Here is a 20,510-nt window from a genome sequence, read left to right on the forward strand (position 1 = left end):
ACACCTCTTAAGGTTGGTGTGAGAATTAAATGAGTTAATATATGCAACACTAAGGACAGTGCCTGGCAGATAGTGTCAGTGATTATCACCTTCTGCAGCAGACATCTAGAGGATTCTGAAAATCATGACAATGGAGAGAAATCCCTTGGGGAGAAGAGAGGGTTAGTACAGAGCTTTGAGAAACAACATGTATGGCTCAGACAGAAGAGAAGGAGGCTTCAGCAAAGTCTCCTGAGAAGGAAAAATAACCAGTGGGGTAGGAGGAAGACCAGGAGTGCATAATAACATGGAAGTCCAAAGGAGAGTTTCAAGAAGGCAGGCATGGTCTGTTGTGCTGTGTGTTGCTATAATTGAGATAAAAACAGACACGTCTGTTGGATCTGGCCACAGGGAGGTAGGTCACTGATGACCTTGACAAGAGCAGACCCAGTCATGAGTTGAAGGGAAAACTGGTTAGCAAGTAGAGTCAGCCTGTGCAGATAATCCTTTTGAGAACTCTGGGAATAAAGTAAAGTGGAGAAATAGGGGAACAGATGGAGGTGGGTGTGAGGTCAAGGGAGGGAGGTTTCGTCACAAATCTGGTTTTAAAGACAGGATATAAAAGAGCTTTCAAAAAGGGTATGCCAGGTGAAGGAACACATCAGCTCTCCTTAGGGTTCAACTCACATCACAGCACAATTATCTTCCCATGGGCTACGAGGGCTCCAAGGGCAGACTGTCTTATTCACCTCTGTTTCCCAGCACCTAGAACAGAGCCTGATAAGGAGGGCAGAGGGATATTTGTGGTGTAAATGGACAAACTCATCTTTCCTGCATGATGGGTATTCTTCCCAATTTTTCTTTTTCTGGTAATAACCCTTGACATACGTCGCTATAAGACTTTGCCAAAGGAGACACAGCCTCTGAAGAACATGAAGAACACTAAAATGAACTTACTAAAATGAACTCTAGAAAAGATTTTCCTGCTGAAGGGCCCAGATGTGCAAATTACAAGCAGAGCCCAATGAGCAACAAGAGTCCTGAATTGCAAATTGGAACATCAGGCCCAGGAGAGCAGAGGAGAGGCCTGATGCGCTCCATCCCTGTGAGCAAAAGCTCAGCACAGAGCACCAGTACAAGTCTCCTGTCTGGTCTCTCCTACATGCAATCAATTCTACACACCAGTAACTGATTCTTCTTCTTACCATGACTCTTAGGATTCTGGAAAATTTTCCTACCACAGATCATGTCAACTCCTCACTTTGGGAAAATAGCCCCTTTGCCCCCTGTACTAACTCCTCTCCCATGGTTCTCCTCCTCTCATGTGAACCTAGGCCATATCACTTGTGTCCACCCTTGGCTCTTATGCATCTTGCTCCATCCTTCTGTCAATCTAAGCTATCAACTAGAGATCAAAGGCCATTTTTTCCACAAAGATGCCTCTGCTGACATTTAACCTAGATTGATTTCTGAATTCCCAGCTTGACTTTGTGTGTGTAGCACACGTTGTCACACTTGATTACGCTGCTTTATAAATACTTTACAGAAACAAATCATATGTTCTCACTTCCACAAGACTATAAGCTACCCGAAGCAATGACACTGTCTTGTTCTACTTCTAGGCCTGACAACTGGATATTTAATAGGTCCTTAACAAAGTCACCTAAGATTAACATACTGTTGCCTCTATGAAACCACTCGGTCAGCTTTTGCTTACCCAATCATTGACATCTTGAGTTTCTGAGTGTGGTCCCTGGTCTAACAGTGCTTTGTTTGTGCCAGCTCCCTCACATGCATTCCCAGAGCTCCTGTGCTGAGGCACACTACCTTCACAAGTCCCATGAGACCAGAGGCCCTACATCCACTCTAAATGTCTGCCAGACAAGGGACCAGAAACTTTACTAACAGTCTTAAAAGGTGGATCTGTGATAGCCTTAAGAAGATTAACAGTTAGAAAAGATAAAAGAGCCAAGCAATTTTAAAGTTAAAATTTCAACAGTTCTGGGCTTTCCTGGTGGCACAGTGGTTGAAAATCCACCTGCCAATGCAGGGGACATGGGTTCGATCCCTGGTCCGGGAAGATTCCCACATGCCGCAGAGCAACTAAGCCTGTGCGCCACAACTACTGAGCCCACGTGCCACAACTACTGAAGCCTGTGTGCCTAGAGCCAGTGCTTCGCAACAAGAGAAGCCACCACAATGAGTAGCCCCCGCTCACTCCAACTAGAGAAAGCCCGTGCGCAGCAATGAAGACCCAACGCAGCCAAAAATAAATTTTAAAAAAGTGCCTCTTCAAAAAAAAAAATTTCGGGCTTTCCTGGTGGCGCAGTGGTTGAGAATCTGCCTGCCAATGCAGGGGACACGGGTTCGAGCCCTGGTCTGGGAGGATCCCACATGCCGCAGAGCAACTAGGCCCGTGAGCCACAACTACTGAGCCTGCGCGTCTGGAGCCTGTGCTCCACAACAAGAGAGGCCGCGATAGTGAGAGGCCCGCGCACCGCGATGAAGAGTGGCCCCCACTTGCCACAACTAGAGAAAGCCCTCGCACAGAAACGAAGACCCAACACAGCCAAAAATAAATATAAAAAAAAAATAAATCAATTAATTAATTCACTTTAAAAAAAAAATTTCAACAGTTCTATTTTTGCAACTTTTCTGTAAATCTAAAATCATTTCAAAATAAAAAGTTAAAAAATTTAGCTCAGGGCTTCCCTCGTGGCGCAGTGGCTGGGAGTCCGCCTGCCAAAGTAGGGGACACGGGTTCGAGCCCTCGTCCGGGAGGATGCCACATGCCACGGAGCGGCTGAGCCCGTGTGCCATAACTACTGAGTCTGCGCTCTAGAGCCCGTGAGCCACAACTGCTGGGCCTGCGAGCCACAGCTGCTGAGCCCACGTGCCACAACTGCTGAGGCCTGCACGCCTAGAGCCTGTGCTCCGCAACAGGAGAAGCCACCACAATGAGAGGCATACGCACCGCAATGAAGAGTAGCCCCTGCTCGCCACAACTAGAGAAAGCCCGCGTGCAGCAACGAAGACCCAACGCAGCCAAAAATAAATTAAAAAAAAAAACAAAAACTTGGCTCAACATAGCTGCCATGACAGAAAACTCAATTAACCATGGCTTATCTTAACTATTTTTCAAGGAACATAAAAACACGGTTGCAAAGTCCCACTGCCTAGGGGGCTTATTCAAGACTCCCAAGATGATCACTTTTTTTTTTTTTTTTGGCCACGTTACATGCCTTGAGTGAATCTTAATTCCCCGACCAGGGATCGAATCCGTGCCCCCTGCAGTGGCAGTGTGGAGTCCTAACCACTGGATCACCAGGGAATTCCCCAAAGATGATCACTTTTAACAGGCCCACCAGAAGGTATTTTAGATCTCATAATTCACCTATACTGTGTCCAGTGTAGTCCATCTTTAGATGACAACTAAAGGAGGAACAATTTAACACCCCCTCAACTGTGATAAGTTTAGAGCCTGTGTGCTAAACTACAGGGGTTCCACTAGATCTGTTCATCTGTGATGCAGAAAGCAGCTTCTGGGACAGAGATAACACTTGGGGTGACCCATTAGTCTCTACCTAGAAGTTTACCATTCCTAAAGAGATCACAAAAAAGCACTCCAGGCATCTACCCCCAAAGCAGTTACTGGTCATTTCATTTACCTCCAGGTACCAGGCTAGAACTCCTACCTGTTCCATAGCTTCACTTGCCATTCCTGTCCCCTCTCCCCAACTCTAATTAAAATACTAAATACTGTATTACTGCAAGACCAACATCATTCCTGTAAACAAGCCAGAGGCGCCAGAGGTTACCAGGCAAGTTCTGTGTTGCACTGGGCCCTGAGGGAGCAGGCTGCCCTACAGATAAGTCTCACTTACTGAACAAGTAACCTGGAGCTGCTGCTGCTGCTGCTGCTGTGGTGGCGGTGGCGTCTGTTCCTGGGGTGTTTGTTGTTGTGGCTGCTGCTGAGGGTCCCATATATGGACAGTCTGAGCTGTATTCTGGTATGTGCCTGCCACGGCCTGCACAGCCACTGGAATGTGGATGTTGCCATTCATGAACTGTGCTGGAAAGAGAGAGTTTGCAAGGGTCTGCACTACCTCTTCATGGGAGTTTTTCACTACAGACGTGGTGCCCACCATCTTCTCCTTGTCATCCTCCAGCTTTACAGCTGCCAGGGCTGTGGGTGAGCCACTGACGTGAACTGCGTTGTAGGCTTCCTGGGGAATGGCAATGTGAGTAATGCTCTGCTGCTGAGGGTCCCCCCGGGGCTGGGCAGAGTAAACAGGTATGGTCCAAGTTTCTCCTGTAGGGCTAGTAATGGTCCCAGTGGCACTGTACAGGTGGGCACTGTCTACTGTTAGTAAGTCGGGCCTCAAAGACACATAACTCTGCTGCTGGCCCTGTGGAATGGCCAGCACGGTGGCCACCGGCTGCCCTGAGATGGCGTAGGACACAGTGATGGGCATGTCCACTTTGCGCTTCTTCACTGGCTGGAGGACACTGGCCGTGCCAACCCGCCGCTCCCCTTCCCGAGGTGAGCCCTGCTGGGACGGTGGTGGGGAAAGGGCACCCACAGTCTGGATTTGGATCTGCTGACCCCCAGCAAGAGACTGGCCAGCCACCAGCTGAGCCTGGATCTGTTGATGTGGGATGTGCTCCTCTGGGATCTCTGCAGCCTGGATCTGCTGGGCCGCCTGCATGTGCTGCACCTGGATCTGGGCCGCCTGCAGCTGCGAAGGGCTGGGGCTCTGCAGAGATGGGGTCTGGATGGAGGGGGCTGTCGGCTGTGCTGCTTGGCCTTGGATCTGCACCTGCACATGGATGGGCTGCTCAGCAGGCTGGTGAACGGTGAGCTGCGGGGAGAGCTGCTGAGCCGAGACCTGCTGCGGAGACTGCTGTACCTGCACCTGTACCTGCAGCGACAAGATTCACCAGTGAGTGAATAGGGCAACATTGAGAATCCAGCCCCAAAGGGAAGAAGAGATCTCAGACGGGAACCCTGGGTAATGTGAAGAGGAGCGGCCGCCATACCCAAGGCTTCTGAGGAGGCCATAACCTCCAAAACCATAGGCAAAATTCTCCAGCATCACACTCTGAATGTGTTGCATTCAGAGCAACACATATCCACCTGAGAGCAAGCAAGACTATCAAGTGGGAAATATCAAAACTTTTGCTCATTTCTTGACTTCCTTTTTAAAAGTAACCCCTTTTGTTTTTGCATACTGACATAGTAGTACAAGTATATAATTTATAAATATATACTTAGGTGTATGTTCAAAAAATAGTTTATCCATGTGGTTAGTAATAAAAGTGTGGGGACATTGTTCTAAAAGGTCAGAAGGCATTCAACTCACAACTCAGAATCAGAACTACCCCCACCACAGACAAATAGTAAACAAACACAGCAGAGACAAAATGTTTGAAATCTCTTTTGGAGATATCTCCAAATTTGCTGCTAAAATATGGGCACTGGGGCTTCCCTGGTGGCGCAGTGGTTGAGAATCTGCCTGCCAATGCAGGGGACATGGGTTCAAGCCCTGGTCTGGGAAGATCCCACATGCCGTGGACCAACTAGGCCCGTGAGCCACAATTGCTGAGCCTGCGCATCTGGAGCCTGTGCTCCGCAACAAGAGAGGCTGCGATAGCGAGAGGCCCGTGCACCACGATGAAGAGCGGCCCCCGCTTGCCGCAACTAGAGAAAGCCCTTGCACAGAAACAAAGACCCAACACAGCCATAAATAAATAAATAAACAAACAAACAAACAAATATATATATATATATATATGGGCACTGTTGAATGATTCTTTAGAGTCCTTATTTAAGATAGCATTGTTTTAATAGAGAAGCCACAGATTCCTGATAATTTAATCTAAGGTTACTATATCCTGGACCATGCATTTCTGATAATAATGCAGCTCATGTCTTATTGCTGTTACTTCAGCATACAAAACAGCATGAAAAGATGCTATGTATAGTATGTAATTTTAAAAAAGAAAAGATTTTTCCATCAGACACACATACCTAAATTATTCTGAACTCAGACTTCCCTCGTGGTCCAGTGGGTAAGAATCCACGCTCCCAATACAGGAGGCCTGGGTTCAATCCCTGGTTGGGGAACTAGATCCCATATGCATGTCGCAACTGAATCTGCATGCCGCAACTAAGAAGCCCACATGTTGCAACTAAAAGTCCGCATGCCGCAACTAAAAACATGCCACAACGAAGATCCCATGTGCAGCAACTAAGACCCAGTGTGGCCTACATAAATAAATTAAAAAAAAAAAATTACTCTGAACGCATGTCGGAATGAGGAAGGTGTAAAATAAGAAGGTAGATCAGTGATTATATACATCACAAAAGATAACCAAAGATGGTGCTGGGACAAATGGCTATCTATGTAAAAAGAATGAAGTTGGACCTCATCCTCACATCATACACAAAAAATGGGAGAGGATCTGAACAGACACTTCTCCCAAGAAGATAAGCAAATGGCCGGTAAGCACATGAAAAGTTGCTCAACATCGTTAGCCGTCAGGGAAATGCAAATCAAAAGCAAAATGAGATACCATTTAAACCCAGGAGGACGACTATAATAAAAGATAATAGGGACTTCCCTGGAAGTCCAGTGGTTAAGACTCTGCGCTTCCAATGCAGGGGCATGGGTTCCATCCCTGGTCGGAGAACCAAGACCCCACATGCCGTGTGGCACGGCCAAAAAATACAATTAAAAAAAAAAAATTTTTTTTTTTTAAATAATAAAAGATAACAGGGACTTCCCTGGTGGCACAGTGGGTAACAATCCGCCTGCCAATGTAGAGGACGCGGGTTCGAGCTCTGGTCCGGGAAGATCCCACATGCCGCGGAGCAACTAAGCCCATGTGCCACAACTGCTGAGTCTGCGCTCTACAGCCTGTGAGCCACAATGACAGAAGCCCGCAGAACTACAGCCCAAGCTATGCTCTGCAACAAGAGAAGCCACCCCAATTAGGAACCCGCACACCGCAACAAAGAGTAGCCCCCGCTCGCCGCAACTAGAGAAAGCCCGCACACAGCAACGAAGACCCAACACAACCAAAAATAAATAAATTAAAAAAAAAAAAAAGATAACAAATGTTGGCAAGGATGTGAAAAAATTGGAATTCTCATACACTGCTGGTGGGAATGTAAAATGGTGTAGGCTGCTTTGGAAAAAAGTCTGGCAGGGACTTCCCTGGTGGCGCAGTGGTTAAGAATCTGCCTGCCAATGCAGGGGACACAGGTTCGAGCCCTGGTCCGGGAAGATCCCACATGCCGTGGAGCAACTAAGCCCATGCGCCACAACTACTGAGCCCGCGAGCCACAACTAGAGAATGCCCGCATGCAGCAACAAAGACCCAATTCAGCCAAAAATAAAAATAAATAAATTTATAAAATACTTTAAAAAACAAACAAACAAAATTCTGGCAGATCATCAAAAGGTTAAACATAGCATATGACAAAGATATGAAAACAACACCATATGACCCAGCAGTTTCACTCTTAGTTATATACTCAAGAGAAATAGAAACTATACTCACATAAAAACTTGGACATGAGGGACTTCCCTGATGGTCCAGTGGTTAAGAATCTGCCTTCCAATGCAGGGGACGTGGGTTCGATCCCTGGTCAGGGAACTAAGACCCCCACATGTGGCGAGGCAACCAAGCCCATGAGCTCGAGATTCCACGTGCTGCAACTACTGAGCCCAGGTGCCACAATGAAGAGCTCGCACGCCGCAACGAAAGATACCATATGCACAACTAAGACCCGACGTGCCCAAATAAATAAATTAATAGATAAATATTAAAAAAAAGAACTTGGACATGAATGTTAATAACAGCATTATTTAAAATAACCAAAAAGTGGAAACAACCCAAATATCCATCAACTGATGGATAAATAAAATGTAGTACTTCCATACAACAGAATGTTTAGTAAGAAAAACATAAAATTTTGATAAAATGCTACAACACAGATGAGCCCTGAAAACATTATGCTAAACGAAGTCAGTCACAAAAGACTACATATTATATGATTCCATTAATATGAATGTCCAAAATAGGCAAATCTATAGAAATAGAAAGTAGATTAGTGGTTGTCCAGGAGACAGGGATTGGGGGAAATATGAAGTAACTGCTAATGGCTACAGGGTTTCTTTCTGGAGGTGATGAGAATGTTCTAAAACTGATGTGGTAATGGTTGCACAACTCTGTGAATAGACTAAAAACTACTAAGTTGTATGCTTTACATGGAAATGAGTGAATTATTTGATATGAGAATTATATCTCATTAAAGCCACTACTGATTTAAAAAATAAAAAAGCAAGGAGGAGGCTATGTAAAGAGCATAGGCCTTGGGACTTCCCTGGTGGTCCAGTGGCTAAGACTCCACGCTCCCAATGCAGGGGGTCTGGGCTCATTCCCTGGTCAGGGAACTAGATACCACATGCCGCGACAAAGAGTTCGCATGCCGCAACTAAAGAGCCCGCATGCCACAACTAAAAGATTCTGCATGCTGCAATGAAGATCCCACATGGTGCAATGAAGATCCCGCGTGCTTCAACTAAGACCCGGCGCAGCCAAATAAACAAATAAATAAATATTAAAAAAAAAAAAAAAGAGCATAGGTCTTAAGAACAGACTTTAAGTGAACAGACTTGAAGTGATGATGTACTTTCCTAGCTGTGACTCCTCTAAGTTTCAGTTTCCTGAGGCACAATAAAAAGGGGGAGAAGGCCTACCTCCTTACAGAGTTGTCATGAGCATAAAATAATATTTACTGACACACAGTAGATGTTCAAAAAGTAGGTTTTATTCCTCATAAGCAATATTTCTTTACACCAGTGAGTCTCAAAATGTAGTTTCCAGGCCAACATCATCATCACACTGGCAATTATCAGATATACAAAATTTCAGGTCCCAGCTCAGAACTATTAAACCAGAAACTCTAGGGAATGGGCCCAGAAATCTGTATCTTAACAAGTCTTCCAGGTGACTGATGCATGCTCAAGTTTGAGAATCAGTGCTTTACACCAAGGACTGAAGGAAACAACGAAGCCAATTACTACAGAACAGCAGTTTTCAAGCTCTTTGATCTCAGCACCCTTTCAAAAAATGACTGAGGACCAACCCCAAAGAGCTTTTCTTTACACGAGCATAGATAACAATTCTTACTGTATTAGAAAATCAAACTAGGAAACTTAGAAAAATATTAATTCATTAAAAATCACCACATAGAGCAGAAGCAAGAAGAACTACAATTCTGCAGCCTGTGGAAGGAAAACCACATTCACAGAAAGACAGACAAAATGAAAAGGCAGAGGACTTTGTACCAGATGAAGGAACAAGATAAAACCCCAGAAAAACTACTAAATGAAGTGGAGATAGGAAACCTTCCAGATAAAGAATTCAGAATAATGATAGTGAACATGATCCAGGACCTTGGAAAAAGAATGGAGGCAAAGATCGAGAAGACAGAAGAAATGTTCAACAAAGACCTAGAAGAATTAAAGAACAAACAAACAGAGATGAACAATACAATAACTGAAATGAAAAATACACTAAAAGGAATCAATAGCAAAATAACTGAGGCAGAAAAACAGATAAGTGACTTGGAAGACAGAATGGTGGAATTCACTGCCACAGAACAGAATAAAGAAAAAAGAAGGAGAAGAAATGAACACAGCCTAAGAGACCTTTGGGACAACATTAAACACAATAACATTCACATTATAGGGGTCCCAGAAGGAGAAGAGAGAGAGAAAGGACCTGAGAAAATATTTGAAGAGATTATAGTCGAAAACTTCCCTAACATAGGAAAGGAAATATCCACCCAAGTCTAGGAAGTGCAGAGAGTCTCAGGCAGGATAAACCCAAAGAGAAACACGCCAAGATACATAGTAATCAAATTGATAAAAATTAAAGACAAAGAAAAATTACTGAAACCAACAAGGCAAAAACGACAAATAACGTACAAGGGAACTTCCATAAGGTTAACAGCTGATTTCTCAGCAGAAACTCTACAAGCCAGAAGGGAGTGGCGTGACATATTTAAAGTGATGAAAGAGAAAAACCTACAACCAAGATTACTCCACCCGGCAAGGATCTCATTCAGATTCGATGGAGAAAGCAAAAGCTTTACAGACAAGCAAAACCTACGAGAATTCAGCACCATCAAACCAGCTCTACAGCAAATGCTAAAGGAACTTCTCTAAGCAGGAAACACAACAGAAGAAAAGGACCTACAAAAACAAACCCAAAACAATTAAGAAAATAGTAACAGGAACATACATATCGATAATTACCTTAAATGTGAATGGATTAAATGCTCCAACCAAAAGACACAGGCTCGCTGAATGGCTGCAAAAACAAGACCCATATATATGCTGTCTACAAAAGACCCACTTCAGACCTAGGGACACATACAGACTGAAAGCGAGGGGATGGAAAAAGATATTCCATGCAAATGGAAATCAGAAGAAAGCTGGAGTAGCAATACTCATATCAGATAAAAGAAACTTTAAAATAAAGAATGTTACAAGAGACAAGGAAGGACACTACATAATGATCAAGGGATCAATCCAAGAAGAAGACATAACAATTATAAATATATATGCACCCAACATAGGAGCACCTCAATACATAAGGCAACTGCTAACAGCTATAAAAGAGGAAATAGACAGTAACACAATAATAGTGGGGCACTTTAACACCTCACTTACACCAATGGACAGATCACCCAGACAGAAAATTAATAAGGAAACATAAGCTTTTAAATGACACAATAGAGCAGATAGATTTAACTGATATTCACAGGACATTCCATCCCAAAACAGCAGATTACACTTTCTTCTCAAGTGCAAATGGAACATTCTCCAGGATAGATCACATCTTGGGTCACAAGTCAAGCCTTGGTAAATTTAAGAAAACTGAAATCATATCAAGCATCTTTTCTGACCACAACGCTACGAGATTAGAAATCAGTTACAGGGGAAAAAACATAAAAAACACAAACACATGGAGGCTAAACAATACATTACTAAATAAACAAGAGATCACTGAAGAAATCAAAGAGGAAATAAAAAAACACCTAGACACAAATTACAACGAAAACACGATGATCCAAAACCTACGGGATGCAGCAAAAGCAGTTCTAAGGGGAAGTTTATAGCAATACAAGCCTACCTCAAGAAACAAGAAAGGGCTTCCCTGGTGGCACAGTGGTTGAGAATCTGCCTGCCAATGCAGGGGACACGGGTTCGAGCCCTGGTCTGAGAAGATCCCACATGCCGCGGAGCGACTAGGCCCGTGAGCCACAATTGCTGAGCCTGCGCGTCTGGAGCCTGTGCTCCACAACAAGAGAGGCCGCGATAGTGAGAGGCCCACGCACCGCAATGAAGAGTGGCCCCCACTTGCCGCAACTAGAGAAAGCCCTCGCACAGAAACGAAGACCCAACACAGCCATAAATAAATAAATAAATAAATAAAATTTAAAGAGAAAGAAGAACTTCCAGCTGATGGGGGAAAAAAAAAAAAAAAGAAACGAGAATAATCTCAAATAAACAATCTAACCTTACACCTAAAGGAACTACAGAAAGAAGAACAAAGAAAACCCAAAGTTAGTAGAAGGAAAGAAATCATAAAGATCAGAGCAGAAATAAATGAAATAGAAACAAAGAAAACAATAGCAAAGATCAATAAAACTAAAAGCTGGTTCTTTGAGAAGATAAACAAAATTGATAAACCTTTAGCCAGACTCATCAAGAAAAAGAGGGAGAGGACTCAAATCAATAAAATTAAAAATGAAAGAGGAGAAGTTACAACGGACACTGCAGAAATACAAAGCATCCTAAGAGACTACTACAAGCAACTCTATGCCAATAAAATGGACAACCTGGAAGAAATCGACAAATTCTTAGAAAGGTATAACCTTCCAAGACTGAACCAGGAAGAAATAGAAAATATGAACAGACCAATCACAAGTAATGAAATTGAAACTGTGATTAAAAATTTTCCAACAAACAAAAGTCCAGGACCAGATGGCTTCACAGGTGAATTCTATCAAACATATAGAGAAAAGCTAACACCCATCCTTCTCAAACTCTTCCAAGAAATTGCAGAGGAAGGAAAACTCCCAAACTCATTCTACGAGGCCACCATCACCCTGATACCAAAACCAGACAAAGATACTACAAAGAAAGAAAATTACAGGGCTTCCCTGGTGGCGCAGTGGTTGAGAATCTGCCTGCTAATGCAAGGAACACGGGTTCGAGCCCTGGTCTGGGAAGATCCCACGTGCCACGGAGCAACTAGGCCCGTGAGCCACAACTAACTGAGCCTGCGCGTCTGGAGCCTGTGCTCTGCAACAAGAGAGGCCGCGATAGTGAAGAGGCCCGTGCACCGCGATGAAGAGTGGCCCCCGCTTGCCGCAACTAGAGGAAGCCCTCGCACAGAAACAAAGACCCAACACAGCCAAAAATAAATATAATAAATAAATAAAGATTACTATTAAAAAAAAAATTACAGACCAATATCACTGATGAATATAGATGCAAAAATCCTCAACAAAATACTAGCAAACAGAATCCAACAACACATTAAAAGGATCATACACCATAATCAAGTGGGATTTATCCCAGGGATGCAAGGGTTCTTCAATATACGCAAATCAATCAATGTGATACACCATATTAACAAATTGAAGAAGAAAAACCATATGATAATCTCAATAGATGCAGAAAAAGCTTTTGACAAAATTCAACAACTATTTATGATAAAAACTCTCCAGAAAGTGGGCACAGAGGGAACCTACCTCAACATAATAAAGGTCATATATGACAGACCCACAGCAAACATCATTCTCAATGGTGAAAAACTGAAAGCATTTCCTCTAAGATCAGGAACAAGTCAAGGATGTCCACTCTCGCCACTATTATTCAACATAGTTTTGGAAGTCCTAGCCACGGCAATCAGAGAAGAAAAAGAAATAAAAGGAATACAAACTGGAAAAGAAGAAGTAAAACTGTCACTGTTTGCAGATGACATGACACTATACACAGAGAATCCTCAAGATGCCACCAGAAAACTACTAGAGCCGATCAATGAATTTGGTAAAGTTGCAGGATACAAAATTAATGCACAGAAATCTCTTGCATTCCTATACACTAACAATGAAAGATCAGAAAGAGCAATTAAGGAAACAATCCCATTCACCACTGCAACAAAAAGAATAAAATACCTAGGAATAAACCTACCTACGGAGGTAAAAACCTGTACTCAGAAAACTGTAAGACACTGATGAAAGAAATCAAAGATGACACAAACAGATGGGGAAATATACCATGTTCTTGGATTGGAAGAATCAATATTGTGAAAATGACTATACTACCCAAAGCAATCTACAGATTAAATGCAATCCCTATCAAATTACCAGTGGCATTTTTTACAGAACTAGAACAAAAAAATCTTAAAATTTGTATGAGACACAAAAGACCCCAAATAGCCAAAGCAGTCTTGAGGGGAAAAAACGGAGCTGGAGGAATCAGACTCTCTGACTTCAGACTACACTACAAAGCTACAGTAATCAAGACAATATGGTACTGGCACAAAAACAGAAATATAGATCAATGGAACAGGATAGAAAGCCCAGACATAAACCGATGCACCTATGGTCAACTAATCTATGACAAAGGAGGCAAGGATACACAATGGAGAAAAGACAGTCTCTTCAATAAGTGGTGCTGGGAAAACTGGACAGCTACATGTAAAAGAATGAAATTAGAACACTCCCTAACACCATACACAAAAATAAACTCAGAATGGATTAGAGACATAAATGTAAGACTGGACACTATAAAACTCTTAGAGGAAAACATAGGAAGAACACTCTCTGACATAAATCACAGCAAGATCTTTTTTCATCCACCTCTTAGAGTAATGGAAATACAAACAAAAATAAACAAATGGGACCTAATGAAACTTCAAAGCTTTTGCAAAGCAAAGGAAACTACAAACAAGACGAAAAGACAACCCTCAGAATGGGAGAAAATATTTGCAAACGAACCAACGGACAAAGGATTAATCTCCAAAATATATAAACAGCTCATGCAGCTCAATAATAAAAAAACAAACAACCCAATCAAAAAATGGGCAGAAGACCTAAATAGACATTTCTCCAAAGAAGACATACAGATGGCCAAGAAGCGCATGAAAAGCTGCTCAACGTCACTAATTATTAGATAAATGCAAATCAAAACTACAATGAGGTATCACCTCACACCAGTTAGAATGGGCATCATCAGAAAATCTACAAACAACAAATGCTGGAGAGGGTGTGGAGAAAAGGGAACCCTCTTGCACTTTTGGTGGGAATGTAAATTGATACAGCCACCATGGAGAACATTATGGAGGTTCCTTAAAAAACTAAAAATAGAATTACCGCATGAACCAGCAATTTCACTACTGGGCATCTACCCAGAGAAAACCATAATTCAAAAAGACACATGCACCCAATGTTCATTGCAGCACTATTTACAATAGCCAGGACATAGAAGCAACCTAAATGCCCGTTGACAGACTAATGGATAAAGAAGATGTGGTATATATATACAATGGAATATTACTCAGCCATAAAAAGGAATGAAATTGGGTCATTTGTAGAGATGTGGATGGATCTAGAGACTGTCATACAGAATGAAGTAAGTCAGAAAGAGAAAAACAAATATAGTATATTAACGCATGTATGTGGAACCTAGAAAAATGGTACAGATGAACCAGTTTGCAGGGCAGAAATAGAGACACAGATGTAGAGAACAAACATATAGACACCAAGGGGGAAAGTGGTGTGGGGGGTGGGGGGTGGGGGTGGTGGTGTGATGAATTGGGAGATTCGGATTGACATATATACAGTAATATGTATAAAATGGATAACTGATAAGAGCCTGCTGTATAAAAAAATAAAATTCAAAAATTCCAAAAAAAAATCACCACATAAACCAATATAAATGTCAACATAAATAACATAGTCTTATGAAAAATAAATTTGCCAGAACAAAAAATTTATAATAAGAGCTGCATTATTTTACATCTTTGCAAATCTCTTTAGTGGCTGACTTAACTGAAGACGACTGCATTCTCATACTTGCTTCTGCATTCAATCTGTTGTGACACATCATACATGGCCTCTGCAAAACTCCACTGTACACTTATGAGAGAATGAGAGTGAAAAAGGCAAATAAACATCTTCATATTATAAAAAAAACAGCCTTGGACTTCCCTGGTGGCACAGTGGTTAAGAATCCGCCTGCCAACAGAAGGGACACGAGTTCGAGCCCTAGTCCGGGAAGATCCCACATGCTGTGGAGCAACTAAGCCCGTGCACCACAACTACTGAGCCTGCGCTCTAGAGTCCGCGAGCCACAACTACTGAGCCCGAGTGCCTTAGAGCCTGTACTCCGCAACAAAGAGAAGCCACTGCAATGAGAAGCCCACGCACCGCAACAAAGAGTAGCCCCTGCTCGCCGCAACTAGAGAAAGCCCGCACAGCAACAAAGACCCAATGCAGCCAATCAATCAATCAATTAATTAAAAAAAAAAACCAGCCTTAACTCCGAGGAACCCTGAAAGGGTGTTGGAGACTACCAGTCCCTGAACTACTCTTTAAGAACCACTGTTGTAGAGTTAAATACACAGTATGTTTTTTGTTTGTTTGTTTGTTTGTTTTTTTGGACTGCGTTGGGTCTTCGTCGTTGTGCGCGGGCTTTTCTCTAGTTGCAGAGAGCGGGGGCTACTCTTCGTTGCGGTGCGCGGGCTTCTCATTGCGGTGGCTTCTCTTGTTGCAGAGCACAGGCTCTAGGCGCGCGGGCTTCATTCATTGTGGCACACGGGGTCAGTAGGTGTGGCTTGTGGACTCTAGAGTGCAGACTCAGTAGTTGTGGCACACGGGCTTAGCAGCTCCACAGCATGTGGGATCTTCCTGGACCAGGGCTCGAACCCATGTCCCCTGCACTGGCAGGCAGATTCTCAACCACTGCGCCACCAGGGAAGTCCCAACACAGTATGTTTTTAAACTATATTATTACTTGCTTAAAAACAAGATGTCAAAAATCTGGTTATTGCAGTTCATTCATTTACTGTATCTCTTTAAATTGACTTTTCTTAGAAACAATTTATCAATATTCAACCTTCCAAAAGCAACAAGTTAGCAAAAATACTAAGGAATCAGAACTGAAGGCATTTACCCCTCACTACAGAACAAACAGATACAAATAATCTGATGCCACTTTATATCCAAAGTAGTTAGAAGTTAAAATTAGGGGAGTAAAAGTTAAAGCACTTTCTGACATTTCCTTACCAATGTCAAGATATTGGATAAGGTATCAATTATGTGTTTATAACCTTTACCCATAAGGATAAGTCAATAAGAAATTAGACGTTATTTGTATTAACCTCTTTCATATTTTTTATTTATATAAAAACATAACTTTTTATCTGCTTAGATAATTACTGCATAGTCATAGTGAAAATCTGTAACCTCAGTGGAGTAAAAAGAAAAAAAATTTTTTTAAAAAAATTTTACTTGAACTTAGGAGGAAAGAAAATTAAAAGTGAATTGAAGGGGGCTTCCCTGGTGGCACAGTGATTAAGAATCCGCCTGACAATGCAGGGGACACGGGTTCGAGCCCTGGTCCAGGAAGATCCCACGTGCCGCAGAGCAACTAAGCCTGTGCGCCACAACTACCAAGCCTGTGCTCTAGAGCCCACGTGCCAAGAGCCCGTGATCGGCAACAAGAGAAGCCACCGCAATGAGAAGCCCGCACACTGCAACGAAGAGTTGCCCCCGCTCACCGCACCTACAGAAAGCCCGCATGCAGCAATGAAGACCCAACACAGCCAAAAATAAATAAAATGTTTTAAAAAAGTGAATTGAAAGAATAGCTGAACTTTGAGTATTTCTTCACACTCAGAAAGCTCCTAGGGACTTCCCTGGTGGCGCAGTGGTTAATAATCCACCTGCCAATGCAGGGGACACGGGTTCGAGCCCTGGTCTGGGAAGATCCCGCGTGCTGCGGAGCAACTAAGCCCGTGCACCACAACTACTGAGCCTGCGCTGTAGAGCCCGCAAGCCACAACTACTGAAGCCTGTGTGCCAAAACTACAGAAGCTCGTGCGCCTACAGCCTGTGCTCCACAACAAGAGAAGCCTGCACACTGCAACGAAGAGCAGCCCCCTGCTCACCACAACTAGAGAAAGCCTGCTCACAGCAATGAAAACCCAATGCAGCCATAAATAAATAAATAAATAAATTTATTAAAAAAAAAAAAAAGCTACTACAAGATTCCTCTTTAAAAAAAAAAAAGAAAGAAAAGACAAAAATCTAAGGAAGATATTCAGAGGTTGGTATTGTGCTTTATTAACTTTAATTTTCAAGGTTAAAATACCTAGGTAAATTGTCGCAGAAAACAAACTGATAACTAAACAAAAAATTAAAGAAAAAAAGGTAGTTTGAAACTTAAGCCTAGATTTAAAAGGATTCTAAAGAAATACAAAAAGGAAAAAGATCATCCCAAAGACATGTATGTGCTAGAAAAGTGATACAACAATGGAGGAGGGGGACATTTCTGGGGGAATGAATTTGGTTTCACTGTTTCCAAAAGTACTGTTTCTTACCTTCTATCAATCCCTTATAAATCACATTATATTTCAAGTTCCCTTCACATCTGAATCGTTACTTCTCATTCAGCTCTCCCCACCACCTTTTCCAGAGTTTTTAATTGCTTTTTTTCCCGCTGTTGATCAGAAGAGATATACTTTAAATAACTATACTTCTGCGTTCTTGATCACATAGTATGTACAGTGCTAATTACTTTCTTCTTGAGCATTCTGACTTCCTATTTCAACCTGGACAGACTGCATTCTGGGTCTTCTGTACAGACTGGGATTTAGATCTCAACTCTGAGCTGGTTCTGTTTCTTTTGTTCTCATGACTTCTTTCCTAGATTCATTATTTGACTGAGTACATAAGTTTTTCAGAAAGTATGTCTGAACGTGGTCCACAGCTCAGCAGCGTCAGCATCAACCTGGAATTTGTTAAAAATGCACATTCTCTGGAAACGAAAAGACTGTTGAAGAGATATCTGCATCCCCATATTCACAGCAGCATTATTTACAATGGCCAAGACATGGGAACAATCTAAGCGTCCATCAATGGATGAATGGATAAAGAAGTTCTGGAACATATATATACCATGGATATTTTTCAGCCATAAAAAGGGAGGAAATTCTGCCATTTGTGACAACGTGGATGGATGCTGAGGGCATTATGCTAAGTGAAATAAATCAGACAGAGAAAGACAAGTACCACATGATCTCGTTTACAATATATGTAAAATCTAAAAAAAAAACAAAACCCCAATCAAACTCAGAAAAAGAGATCAGATTTGTGGCTACAAGAGGCAGGGGGCAGAGGGAGGAGGAACTGGATGAAGGTGGTCAAAAGGTACAAACTTCCAGTCATAAGATAACTAAGTACTAGGGATATAAAGCACGACATGATAACTATAGTTAAGATTGCTATATGGTGAACATGAAAGTTAAGAGAGTAAATCCGTGAGTTCTCATCACAAAGGAAAAAATATTCTTTTCTTTTTCTGTATATGAGATGACAGATATTAACTAAACTTGCTGTGGTTACCATTTCACAATATATGTAAATCAAATCATTGAGCTCTACACCTTAAACTTACACAGTGCTGCATGTCAATTATATCTCAATAAAACTGGGGGGCAGGGGGATGCAAATTCTCAGGAGTGACCCCAGATCTACTGAATTAGAATCGGGAGGGGGGGGTAGCCATTTTTGTTTTAAGAAACCTTCAAGGTGATTCTAATGTACCCTAAAGTTTGATAACCATTAGTGTATAAGTTTTATTGGACCTCACTTGTCTAGGTTCTTAACCTGTTTGCAGATGAATAATCTATTTCCTTTTCCTCTGTCATTCAGAACCTAAGCAATACAGAGCTCAACACAACAGGACTAAGTACTCCAACTAAGGAATAATGAGAAACCATGAAGTAATATATATATTACCCCTCTTAGGAATCTTTTCTTCCAAACAATCACTGACACTAAAAAAAATACATATCTAATATCATTTTTGGATTTTTTTTTTGTTTTATTTTGTTTTTGGCTACTTTGAGTATAAAACCAGTATTTTATTTAAACAAGAATAAACTGGGTGAGTGTGTTGGGTCAATTTCTGAATTCCACCTCATAAACAATTTTGGTCCAATATCCATTAGTTACATGTACTTAGCAATCACTTAAAACGTGGTTAGTCCAAATTACAATGTGCTTACAAGTTCAAAGCACAATCAGATTTCAAAGATTTGTGCCAAAAAAAATGGTAAAATAGTTCATCAATAATATAAGACTGAGTACATGTTGAAATAATATGTTAGTTTAAATAAAATGTGATCTTAAAAAGTCAGTTTCACCTCATTCTTTTCCCCCTTTTATAAAAGAGGCTACTAGAAAATTTAGAATAACATATGTAGCTTACACTCTATTTCATATTCTGAGTCTCATGAGGAGGGACTACTGAGAACAGTGCTCAATGTGCCAGAAGACCCCACTAAGTGAGGAATCACAGCACTTGGGATCCAAACATATCTGTGCCTTTTAACAACTAGTCAGCAAAACCCTGGTAGAATTTCACTGTTCAAACAATGCTCTTCTGAAAGTGGTAAAATCTTTATCCAACTATCATACATTTACCACTCTTACTAAACAAATGAATGTAGATATGGTGAGGGAAGAGATTTAAACATGGGTAGAAGACTGGACGTGTCTACTGACAGATAAATGGATAAAAAAGATGTGGTGTACACACACACACACACACACACACACACACACACACACACAATGGAGTACTACTCAGCCATTAAAAAGAATGAGGGGCTTCCCTGGTGGCGCAGTGGTTGAGAATCTGCCTGCCAATGCAGGGGACACGGGTTCGAGCCCTGGTCTGGGAAGATCCCACATGCCGCGGAGCAGCTGGGCCCGTGAGCCACAACTACTGAGCCTGCGCGTCTGGAGCCTGTGCTCCGCAACAAGAGAGGCCGCGATAGTGAAGAGGCCCGCGCACCGCGATGAAGAGTGGCCCCCGCTCGCCGCAACTAGAGAAAACCCTCGCACAGAAACGAAGACCCAACACAGCCAAAAATAAATAAATAAATTTATTTTAAAAATTAAAAAAAAAAAAAAAAAGAATGAAATAATGCCATTTGCAGCAACATGGATGGACCCAGAGATTATCATACCAAGGGAAATAAATCAAGAAAGAGGAAGACAAATACAACATATAGCACTTATATGTGGAATCTAAAGTATGACACAAATGAACCTATCTACGAAACAGAAACAGACTCACAGACATAGAGAACAGACTGTGGTTGCCAAGGGGGAGGAGGGGTGGGAGAGGGAAGTATTGGGAGTTTGGGAT

General features: G+C 42.1%; 1 protein-coding gene across 4 annotated transcripts in view; it reads right to left on the bottom strand.

Annotated features, from left to right (window-relative positions):
* QRICH1 (glutamine rich 1) overlaps positions 1–20,510 on the bottom strand; it is a 54,374-nt gene that overhangs the window by 13,479 nt on the left and 20,385 nt on the right. For 3 of the 4 annotated variants that reach the window (XM_061196758.1, XM_061196760.1, XM_061196759.1), the window contains exon 3: positions 3,864–4,901. In XM_061196758.1, the coding sequence (XP_061052741.1) occupies positions 3,864–4,901 (1,038 nt within the window). The remainder of the gene's footprint in view (positions 1–3,863; positions 4,902–20,510) is intronic. The other variant, XM_061196762.1, reaches the window with a different exon arrangement.

This window comes from Eubalaena glacialis, chromosome 7 (assembly GCF_028564815.1).
Source record: "Eubalaena glacialis isolate mEubGla1 chromosome 7, mEubGla1.1.hap2.+ XY, whole genome shotgun sequence".
In the NCBI taxonomy this organism is placed as follows: Eukaryota; Metazoa; Chordata; class Mammalia; order Artiodactyla; family Balaenidae; genus Eubalaena; species Eubalaena glacialis.